Source organism: Clupea harengus, chromosome 10 (assembly GCF_900700415.2).
Source record: "Clupea harengus chromosome 10, Ch_v2.0.2, whole genome shotgun sequence".
Lineage (NCBI taxonomy): Eukaryota > Metazoa > Chordata > Actinopteri > Clupeiformes > Clupeidae > Clupea > Clupea harengus.
In genome coordinates this window covers 10143968-10156467 of record NC_045161.1, presented here as the reverse complement: position 1 = coordinate 10156467, position 12500 = coordinate 10143968, and the positions used below count along the sequence as shown (strand labels likewise).

Sequence of the window (12500 nt, the reverse complement as noted above, 5' to 3'; positions counted from 1 at the left end):
AGACAGAGACATGCATACACACAGTAGGACTATAGTGTGCTTGGCCAATCCACTACTATATCAGAGCTGAGGCATGTTATCCAATGTTGCCAAACCAGTTCCAGGTTCTCAGCAAACGGATACAGAGCTGCAGCCACATCTCTGGTTTCAGAGACCCAACAGGAAGTGCCTAAGGTGTGAGGGAGTAAAGCTCCTGACTAAGATCACATATGACCAGAGGTCAAGTCTGAGGGGTCAGGTCACATTTTCACGGAAAAATAAATGACTGACAAAACAGCAATATCCCACAGGGTCACCAACAATAGCATGATAAAACACATATGTGGTGTCTCTCGCTTTCATACACACGCACTATGGAATACAGAGACACGGATCAACAAGCCATGTGATGTGAGCAGCACCAAAGACATCTGATTAGTAAATGGTGTATATAAGTAACGACATATGCCATACCTCCCAGACGGTGACCTTGTTTGAGGGTGAATGTGTGTGTAATACCATAACATAAGCATGTGATAAGAATTTCTCTCCCTGAATGTTACTCTGATACCGCCAGTCAGAAGCGCAGCTGGAGGTTATGATCCATGTGTGTGTGTGTGCATGCACTTGAAAGTCATCACTGGGGCAAAACGGTGCTGTAGTCTTGAGGGAGTGTTAACGAAAAGCACTCTGAAGTGAGCAACCGCACACGTTTTTTTTTTCTTTCCATATGTACACAGTTATTGTTTGTGTGTGTGCATGTATAAGACAGAAAGAAAAAGAGAAAAAGAGAGAAAGAGAACGGGAATCTCTTGGAAGTGCTGAAAAAATGCTATGCACACCACTCACAGGATTAACATAAAGAGAGCCCCCCCCCCCCTGTACGGAACCCTCTTGAGATGCAGCACAAGAGAGCCTGAGGATCAAAGGGGGAGGTTCTTGACTCGAGAGGGCTAAGTTGGACAGGAATCTTTGTGCTGCTTCGTTTAACATGATCACAGCTGATGAAACGCGCCTATAATCACTACCATCCAAAAGCACTGACTTCGTCAGCGTTTCTTTTCTGGTGTGCGAGGACAAAAAAAAGAGTGGTGATTGGTGATGACGGTATGCTCTTGCGGCTAAAAAAAACGCTCGGTAAACAACCTGAACCACATACACATTCTCAACCACACACCAAGTAAAAAAAATTCAGGGGCACTGTCCTGGGCTGGTTTGGTCGCCAAACGGCAATCCCTATCAATCATATTCATGGCCTCATTGCTCATAAAGTAGCGGAAATATACGGCCTTTCTGCGTGCGTTTGTGTTTGAGAGAGAGCGAGCGAGATGGTGCGCTTGGTTTAGCATAGAATCGATTGGTGTTAGGTGCAGAATGGTCTCCGGGAGCCCATGCGAGTGCGAGCCCGTGGTTTATGGCGCAGGACAGTGACTTACTGCAGCGGTTAGTCCACTGACCTGACGCGTGAGTCTACATCTTCCTCAAGGCAGGACAGAAATCCGGTTGCACACAGGCTCACAGATGCCGTGACTTGCATACTGGACTAACAATAACGGGTAATCCAGCTGCTTGCTCCAACCGGTCTTCTACGGATAGGTGCACTGGAAGTGGTCCACAGCAAAATAACTTACGACTTAATGGCGAATAAATTAGATGAAAACCGAGTAATGCCTGCAGCAACGTTTGCATGCAGGTCTTCAGATCTGCTAAATGTAATTGCATTTTCATGACGTGGTTTAAAGAGAATTGACCATAAAGTAGTGTGTCTTCGGATTGAGTTTTCTGCACTCAGAGGTTCTAACCAGTGGCCACCTGGCACTGGCTATGTCTGCACTGACTAGTTCCTCGCATCTACGGACTTTACACACACACACACACACACACACAAACACAGAGAGAGAGAGAGAGAGGAAAAGACACCAGCCACTAATCAGATACCTCCAATAGCACGCATCATTGGAGAGAACTCGGTCACGGCGAGTGTGTGCTGTGTGTGCTGACAGCGGAAGAACAAGACTGGCCGACCCAGCGTGCCGCTCATTAACGGGTTGTTGTAACCTCTGACAGTAATCAACGCTGTGCGGCTCGCGCAATTTATTGAGCTTGCTAAATAAACCCGGAAACGACATGGTAAACACCCCTCCTCTTTTTCTCCCGGTCAGTCGTAGCTAGGCCGCCTCTGTCGGAAACGGGACAAGCCAGAACTGAGCTACCATGGACAGTTACTGACTCCGTCAATTCTCGCGCACGCACACACACACACACTAGCCCGAGCGCATTCACGCACGCACAGCCACAGACATACACTTATACGGAGAGACGAAATGTGCAAACAACTAAGTACACGAATGTACCAGCCACGGCTGACCACAAACCCACTCACGGTGAAAAAAGAAGCCCGCGGTATCAACGAGAGGCCATCGAAGTGAGAAACTGTGTGGCTTGTCCCAGTGAAAAATCTTCCGCAGTTTAAAAAGAATGGCTTACATATACGCCTTCCTTTTCTCACAGGCGGTGAAAGACGATCCCATCTTTCCATCCTATACAGTATAAGTAACACCTACCACATACATACAAAACCGAGCACAAAGCCCCAAGCCAACCGATACATTTGTGCCTGTGTGTGTTGTTTTAGGACATGGAAGCAGGACGATGTCTGTTCAGATGCACAATGCTGATGTGGTAAACCGATGTCATTTTAAGAATACTGTCATCACCAAACACATTGAATGGAACAGAGCATGCAAACAAAAGCTGGACAGTCGTGTCAACATCAGCAGCATTCGAGCTTTTGGTCCGTTGTCTGCACGGGATTGCTTACCTGCAGAACTGCAAGGAGCGTCAGCATCGCGCCCCTGTTAAGCTCCATTGTGGTACAAATCCGCCCCTGGGAGCGCGCAGGATCAATCTTCCCGTTATTTCTCCGTGCAGCAGTCGCGCTGTGATATTTTGTTCAACAATAACGGCATGTAGCACACGAGCCTACACCGTGTCCTCGTCTTCTCCTTCGTGCACACCCTCTTGCTCCCGAAACAGATAGCTGTCTGTGCCCAACGCAACTCCCCCCTCTCTCTCTCTTTCTCTCTCGCTCACTCTCAGCCCAAGTGTCTCCGCCTAGTGGAGCTTGGGAACGTTATCAAAGGGGGTTGTTTCTCTCCTCTCTACTTTACCCGTCTGCCTGCGTCTATCCCCCTCTTGTCATCCCGGAAGTCGGACTCCAATTGACAGGCCCCTCCCCCCCTCCCCTACATAACAAAAGGAAAATCTTCCTCGCTCCAGCACGGCCCAGCCCAGCCCCCGCTTAATGCAGACTAATCGCCCAGGAGGCAGGAGATCTGGGGGCTCAAAACCCGTCTGACAAACGCACACAAACACACACACACACACACACACACTGTTACACTCAGTGGGAAAACAGTGACTTGAACCTTGGTCTACATTTTAAAGAAGCGAAATCATATTACTGGGTTAATAATAATAATAATTATTATGATTTAAAACCACTGTCAATTGTATTGCAATGTATGGGTGGGTGTGCTGAAAGTACCCACAACCCCCATTATGATTAAACATTTTCAAAAAATTAAGTAATACAAATTTCACATAAGTGCCTATTATCTTACTAAATATTACTAAATTCATGCACAGGTCTGGCATCACAAGCTCGAGTAGAATAGCGCATGATATGGGGCAGTGGGAGATGCGCGCGCCTGACTGACGGGCACAGGGATGTTTCCCTCCCTCGTGGTGGCAGATGTCGCCCGGCCACTCTAGGAAGTCTCCGGTCATCCGCACTCCACGGCCACCATCTGTTCGCCATTAAAACCTCTCCCTAAAACCTCTCAGACGAAAGGGACTGTCTGTGTGACGTCACTTGGCTCAGCGATGCAAAAGCCCGATTAGGAAAGCGACTGTCAGAGAGAGAGGGAGAGAGAGAGGCAAGGCAAGGTTATTTTTCTATAGCACAATTCATGCCCAATGGTAACTCAAAGTGCTTTACAAATGAGCAGATAAAAGAACATAGAAAAAGAAGAAATAAAAAAGTGAAGTGCATTATAAAAGAACATAGACGAAGGCTGAAAAGAATCTAAAAGAACATTGGAAAGACAAATAAATAAAAAAGTAAATAAATAAAAAGTAGAATGCATTCCATCAGTTAACATAAAGCATCTGAGAACAGTTAGGTCATAAGTCTATATTTGAAACTAGCTACAGTTGAAATACATTTGGTGCCATCAGGAAGTTGGTTCCAGAGCTGAGCAGCAGCTAAAAGCTGCTTCACCATGTTTAGTTCGGACAGGGAGGTACATATTTTTCTCCAGGGATCTGAGAGATCTAGCAGGTGTGAGGTAATTTGGTCCTGTCCCATTTAGCGACTTATAAACAAGCAGCAGTGCTTTAAAGTCCATTCTGTGACTTTCTGGAAGCCAGTATAATGACTTCGCCAGGAGCTGCGACATTTTCTTTCAGTCCTCTTACAATCTCTTTTTAGGATTTAAACAGTTGGGATTATTTTCGGTGGTGCTTTCTGTTTGTCAGTAACTGTCTTAACTTTTTTTGGAGCAATGTCATCTATAATATTTAGCAATTTTGAATAAAAATGATTCAGCAATTCTGACAGTCTGACAGTTGACTCGAGGTCCTTGAAAGTGCCTGCACAAAGAGAGCACTCGTGTGATCATTGATGACTCTTTCTTACAGTAAGAAATCTGTTCTGAATGTGTGGGAATCTGCTCTGAATGTCAATGAACCCATAAATGATCAAGTCCTTGATGGTTGTAGAGATATTGGTTGTAGAGATACCCTTCGTGATGACAAGGTCCAGGGTATGGCCAAGGGACTGAGTTGGCCCTTGGTCATGTTGTCGTTGGCTATAGGTAACAAGTAGTGCATTTAGTTCCTTAGCATAACTGTTTTCTGGATTATCTACATTCAAGTTGAAATCCCCTGATAATTAAACAATCAAAAACTTTAGGCATGTGCTTTGGAGGCCTGTAAATACTAACAAAATATGAGGAGAACATTTAATGAGAGCACATATAGGTATTCCAATGATATAAAGTCACTAAATGATGAATGTTTGCACAGAAAATATTCTTTGAACAGTGTGGCTATCCCCCTCCTCTTTTGTCTGTTCTGGTAGCACTCATACAAGTGAAGTTTGGGGGAGAAGATTCAATGAGGGTTGTAAAACCGCTTGCTTGAAAAAATGCTTATTCGTTCTGTTTCTGACTAGCACAGGTACTGCTGAGTTAGTGAGCACACAATGCCCTGACTTGAACCGAGAGTTTTTATACATAGACGCCTCTGGACCTAGCACTTCTGCATGGCAACTCTCAGAGATGTCTTGGAGGTAGAGAGGTGGGTTTGACATGGGAGGGAGAGAAAGTAGGGAATGAAGGTGGGAGTGGAGCAGGTGGTTTGGGTGCTGGACCCTTGGGATTGGGTCTCTGGCTAGAAAAAGACAGCAACGTCTCCATACTTTCAGGGAACTTCAGATGATGGGGGTGGGGATGGTGACAAGAAGTGAAGGGAGTGGGGGTGGGATGTTGGTGTGTCTTCCTCATGAGTGGGTCAGATACTGATGCCTCAGCACGGTCCTTCACGTCAGATTGCCTGTCCTCAGCCTTGGTAGGTGATGAAGACTGCTGCTGCACTCCACTGTATCTTATCTGTCTCCACTAGCTCACAATCTCCATTTGGCTGCTGAGATTGGCTATGCACCATTCCAGCAGTGTCCTTGTCGTCACGCTCTTGCGTCATTCCAGTGGACGTGGTTTGGCATTCCTCCTCTGTTTCAGCTTGGCGAGGCATTTGTTTTGGTTCCACAGAGTTCTTGTTGTTGTCCTCTTGTCCACTCTGTACAGCTGCCGAGTGGTTACCAGAGGGCCCCAAGGTCATTGGGTGATGGAGGGAGAAAAGATAGTTGTCGCTCAAAACTTTGGTTCCAATCCAGCAGAGTTCTGTGCTATTTGGTCTGACAAATTCATCCCATATGAAAAACACGTTTTCGGAAGCCAGGGGTTTAAACTGAGTGGTTGAGAAAACGCAAAACTTCACCCGTGCCTTGGAGTGGACCGCTGATAAAAGTGTGTTTTTCTTGCTCATTTAGGGCACAGCAAAGTTAAAATGTCTAACAACACTCACCAAGAATGAGGGTTGCGGGCTGAACAGGTGTTAAGAGCCGCTTCTTGTAGGTGCCCAGCTTCCTGGTGTTGTGGGTTGATCACTTTCTACTTTCAGTCTCTTCCCTTGGAAATTCCTCTCCCAAGTCTCTGAGACATCTGTTGTGCAGCCTAAGGGGCTGAGTGTTTCACCTGGGACTACGAGCACTGCTGTAGTTTGCAAATCTGGCGTTAATTGCTGTTATGATGCCTGGGGTTCAGCTCTGGCTACAACTGAGTTTATCAGTGTTGAGGTTATTACTGATCTTTTTGCGTTTCAGTTTTTGGGTCTGGCACCTTGCCTGTGCCAACGGTCTATATTTACATCGGGGGTTGTTGGTCGATGCATTCGGCCGCTCCATTGCCAGTGATATCAGGCTGTTGGGGTACATTCTCTGCATTCCCTGAGAGAACTGTTGCTGTACTCACTTTGTGGGATGCATCTTGTAGCTCATCCCTCTTTGATAAACTGGCATCGATCTTTGATTCCAAAATGCTAATCCTCTGAAGTAGCTTGGTGCATTTACCACAGCGGCTGGATCCTTGGGTAAAGGAACGCATTTTGTTGTGTTCTAGCTTCAAGGTGACTTGCCATTACGTTGTTCGGCTGGCTCCCATAAAGTTGTCTAATTTTAAAACTAGCCACTTGTATTCAATGTCAATATGTGCTGGTTTCACTACAATAAAATAATTTCGAAAGAATGCCAATGTCAGAGAGAGAGAGAGAGAGAGAGAGAGAGGGAGAGAGAGAGAGGGAGAGAGAGAGGAAGAGAGAGAATTTTATGCCTAGTTAAAATAGATGCTCTGTAGGTTCTATGTATTAATCTGTGATGTGGTAAACAATGCACAATGACTCACATAGCATGAAACACACACACACACACACACACACACACATACACACACATACACACACACACACACACACACACACACACACACACACACACACACACACACACACACACACACACACACACACAGAGCATTCATAATATTGGAAACCACCATGCACATGGGGACATGATGCTAAACCTCTATGTGTGTGAGTGGGGGATGGTGTGTGTGTGAGACAGAGTGAGAAAGAGAGAAAAGAGAGAGAGTGTGTGTGTGTGAGTGAGAGAGTGTGTTTCTGTGTGGGAAGAGGTTACCACACTAAGTGGCTAACCACCCTGATGTACATGGAGTGACATGTCCCATTGCCTTGGGCTACAAGAAAGACCATGGGATGGGGGGCTCCCCTTAGCTGAGCTCATGCTCACCCACACTCACACAGAGAGAGAGATACACAACCACACACACACACACACACAGAGAGAGAGAGAGAGCGAGAGAGAGAGAGAATCACATACATGACTAAAACAACAAGCACACATACAGACTCTCACATACACACACATTCAATCAGACAATACAGACAAACACACACACACACAGAGAGAGAGAGAGAGAGAGAGAGAGAGAGAGAAAGAGAGAGAGAGAGAGAGAGAATCACATACATGACTAAAACAACAAGCACACATACAAACCTGCTCACTTTTATAACACTTCACTCCCCAACTCACATTCACAGGTTTCATTTGCCAGCCTGACTCCAGCCTTTCAAGCTTAATCTGCCTGAATCTCTCACTGTGTCCCTTCCCAATTTGTCTTGCTGTCCACCCTCCATTTCCCTCCCATACATGGCGCCTTTAATAATGCCTTTTGATGTCTGTTAAATTCATATCAGATGCGCTAGAGACACACTAAGAGAAACCCACTGGTAGCCATGAGGAAGATGATGTGCATTCTACACCGTTCTTTTCCGTACGGTACGCCCTTACACTCTTGTTGAGAAAAAAAGAGAAGGTGTGTGTGTGTGTGTGTGTGTGTGTGTGTGTGTGTGTGTGATAGAGAGTGAGAGAGAGAGAGAGAGAGAGAGAGAGAGAGAGAGGAGTGTTTTGTGATTCTGAAGAAGAGATTGGTTGATTGACCAGGACGACCTTGGGTGTTAGATGTCTCAGATCAATATCCCCTTGTCAGCATACGGATCTCAGATGTCTGTGTGTGTGTGTGTGTGTGTGTGTGTGTGTGTGTGTGTGTGTGTGTGTGTGTTTGTGTGGAGTAGGGGGGCGAGTGTGAGCGAAGGCGTGTGACTGTGTATGAGTCTGACACACTGCATTTCTGCATACGTATGTTCATTATGTTGGCAAGCATCCACTTCTATTTCAATTTTTTTTGCATGAATGAACCTTTCAATGCGTTTGTATGCATGTGCGTGCATGTGTGTGAAAGAACATACAAATGTGTGTGTGTGTGTGTGTGTGTATGTATATGTCTGTATTTGCACAACATAAATGTAGGATAGTCTAAGACTAAAAGCAGACTATGGTTGAATGGGGAGAATTCCCATTAGCCAGAGTACATCTGTCTGAGATGTGGTTCGGCCTAACAGCATGCAGGGGCAGAACTGTCCTCGTTCATCTATTCTGAGCTAATTAACATCAGTCTGGTCCTATGGCTGTGAAACTCAGTCCTGAGTCTAACTGAGCAATGATCCCACATGCAGTGGAGGGTTCACTCAGTGTGTGTGTGTGTGTCAGTAAGACCCCAGAGGCTGCTGCATGCGATGCTACCATATGGATGTGATGGGCCGTGTGTGTGTGTGACAGATTCAAAATCACCCTCATCTCTCTGCCATTACTTTATTACCACTACTCTCTCACATATCTCTCACATATTTTACACTCTCCCTCCCACATATTTTTTGGTTGCTTGAGGGTAAAAGAATGCAAACAGGAAAACACCGGGACACCTGAATAAACAACCTGGTGATTGTGAGTATATCTGACTTCTTGGAATGTGTGTGTGTGTGTGAATGTTTGTTTGTTTGTGTGTGTGTGTGACTCTGCTTGGAGTGTATCACATCACCCCTGCTCTTTCTGCAAGGCTGCGGGAGCTTTTGTCGGGACCAGAGCTCTGACAGATAGCGTTATCAACCCTGACACCAGGGGGCGGCGTCATGTTTGTGCCCCAATGATCCGAGGCAGGATAACAAGCGGCACGTCTCCCAGATAGACAGACACTGGCTACGCACAGATCCCCTTGGTAGCGTGTGTAGAGGATATATAAGGATCTGTGCGGCACACACTCCCTTTTATATACTCACCAAAATGATGAAAAGAAGGCCAATTTTGACCGCAGGATGTTTTCAGGTCGATTTGTGCTTAGTGTGCAGGACATTAGTGCAATTTTTTCCTCAAAACATCACATCAGTTTTGCAGACATGCCCCTGTTTGAATTATTTCCAGGGAGACAATTTGACCAACAAGCTGGGTGTTTATCTGAATGCAAACCCCAGACATGACTACTTTCACATACTCACTAGCTACTCAACATTTTCTCTCAGGTGTATGCGCCTTGTTATTTTCAACCAGGCCTCCAGTAATGGGTCCTAATGGGTCTTGCTGGTACGCAAGGTTAATATAAAGGGACCTTTTCTCCTGGTAGCAAATGGAGTTGGCCAAGGTGATTTCTTTCTTTTGTCACGCTAGCTGTAGCTCAGCAAACTCCACTGTTCAGCCAAATAAAGGTGCTGGTCTGCAGAATCTGCCTTGACTTGTATCTAACCTTGGGCCTTTCTAACACCACCCCCATACACTCTGTTCGTACTCACTTCAACTACGTTTACACATTCATGTGGAGGGAGCACCGCATTAAGTGCCATCCAAAACCAATGAGAGGGGAGTGGAAGTGGGTTATAAAACTATGGAAGTATAACACTCAAAATGGCATGTTCAATTACATGAACTGAATAAAAACATATTGCAATAACAATGCTTGAATTTTTAAGGAAATTGTGTAAGGAAAAGTGAATTAATAAAACATGAAATTGAGCTCCAAGCACACATAATGAAAGGAGTAAAGTGGAAAGAAATCCTATATTTTCCAGCGTACAATTGTGGTGTTTTTAATATGTATTGATCATTTCAATGAAAACGATTTCAATCAATTTCCTTTTTGCCATTGAGGGCATCCCAAAGTTTTTTGCTGTATCACACCCTACCCCTTCAGTAAGAGTGCACTCCCACAGCTGCAGGTGTGACTACAAACCAAGTGGCAGTGAGGAAGATCGGGTTTTAGAAACCCTACCCCCTAGCACTGTGGAATCATAGATGTAACATTACATTCACAAGTACACCATTAATAGCAGTTTATAATTAATTTTCCCTCTGTCTATTGAAAGGCACCGTGATTATATCCAGACTGTAACATTTGGTTTCCCAAGAGGACTGGTAGAATGAGGAGCACAGTCACCCCAGAGTGCGTGGATACCTGTCCAAACCACTTTTATTTTCTAGGTTAAAGGAGTTGAAAGGAGGCAGTAAAGAAGTAAATATTTTACATGACAAATAGACAAGGACTGCCCATGCAGAAATGGATATCATATAGAATGGTAGGTTTGTTCTGTCTTCCAAATTTCAGCAACAAAACTTGCATTTCGATAATCCTCTGAAGACAACATCAAATTGGCCAAGGGTCAATGTTCAACTGTAGGTGGAAACTGAAGTTTCTGTCTTATATGTTGTGTATCAGGAGACATATGGCCACCATGGACAAACCCCTCTAGGTGATAGTGACTTATCCATTCAGTCTGTTCAGAATTTTCTATTATTTCTACTGACCGAATCGAAAAAGAGAGCCATGTCACCCCTGGCACCTCATTGGCTACCAATCCTAGAGAGGGTCAGATAAGGGTCAAATCAGTTCCACAGTCATCTGCTGCTTGCTGTCCAGAATTGCTTCTGGAATTGATTTTCCCATTTGTTGACTTAAGGCCCCGTCACACCATGAAGTTCTGGTCAACGTTCTCTGAACTTTCTAATCGTTCAATTTCGAGCGTTCTAGGGCGATGTGGACACATCTGGCGTGTTACTAACGAAATAATTGCGTAGGACTGACACATGACTAGCGTGGGACTGACGCATGAGGAGTGTGTAACACCGACCAAGTGATGTGTCACTGGTCCGCGACAAACGTGTGCTGACGTGTCACTCCAGCGCGACAAACGATAAGTCAACCTTAGAAGAGCGTGTTAAGAGTGTAATTTACGTGTGAATAATGACAGAAAAGCGTTTTGCTGGTGTGTGGGTTTTATGGTCAAACAGGTATAAAACGCTGGAAAATCATAGTGGATTCAGTTGATCTGAACAGTGAACATCATGCCGCCAAGACCACGAAAAGGTGTGAGGGGGGCTTCTGCTACTAGCGCTGCTGCAAGTAAGAAGATGATAAATGCTGCTGAAAGTAAGAAGAATACAAAGCCTCTTTCACTAGCAATGTCTTCGGACGAAGATTTACTGTTATTATTACTGTGATTTACGAAATAACGGGCGTTATTCCTGGGGTTTTATATTATTAAAATAAATGATTTAAATTTGACACTGAATTTGTGTTTCTCAATGTTTATTATTAGAAAACATCAACACATCCACACACATTGTCCATGTCACAAGAGTCTTCATATCATATCCATCTGCCATGGAACAGCACCAGCTATAACAGTGCTCAGCTATGTTCAAGTTCAGTAGGCTACATCTACTTCATGCTGGCTCAAGCAAGCATATACCCTCCACTCCGCTTTTCGCTAGATTATGCAATGACCTTGCATGACATGATAGCATTGAATATGTAGATGTATAGTGCACAGAATAACGTTTGCAATGATGTAAGTTGCGTTTGTTAATCACGTATGGTTAATAACATATTAATTGTAGAAGGGACATGATAAAATCAAGATCTTCCCTTGGTGAAAAAACTTTCGCCGATATCTTCCTACGAGAGATGGGTTAGGTGCTCAAATTTCCCTGGATCAAAGAGGACGTTAGTAGGCATGTCCAAACTAATCACGTCTCAGGATTGCTGCGCACATAAGTTATTTCGGGTGCATCAACTGTACTCAGTCTACCCTACCCAACGACTGACTATGATAGCCAAACGCGTGCAAAGTTATTAAAACGTTCCACGAAAGTTCTCCAGCGTTTAAATGAAACGTTGAAGAACGCTGATCTCCATGAGAACTTTTGTGCATGTTCAAAACTTTTTTTTTGGACCAGCGTTCTCCTCCGATCACCGACGATTACCGACGATTACAGCGTTCACCAGCTTTCACACAAAGCTCTTCTGGCGCAATTCCAGCGACCATGGACGATTACCAACGTTTCCTCTAACATCATAGAACGTTGACCAGAACGTCATGGTGTGACGGGGCCTTTACTTCAAAATCTCCTAGGAGCACGCTCAGAGTTTTTGAAAATATTTCCTTTTACATCATCCATCTTGCATAGTTCTACTTGAATAGAGGCCAGGAGGCCTTAG

The 12500-nt window shown here is 44.8% G+C and overlaps 1 protein-coding gene across 1 annotated transcript in view; it reads right to left on the bottom strand.

Annotated features, from left to right (window-relative positions):
* The window catches only part of LOC105907106 (cadherin-2-like), a 26459-nt gene extending 23239 nt beyond the window's left edge, over positions 1-3220 (bottom strand). Inside the window, exon 1 of the mRNA XM_012835384.3 lies at positions 2801-3220. Coding sequence (XP_012690838.2) covers positions 2801-2848 — 48 coding nt within the window. The 5' untranslated portion in view covers positions 2849-3220. The remainder of the gene's footprint in view (positions 1-2800) is intronic.
* Between the last annotated feature and the right edge of the window lie 9280 nt (positions 3221-12500).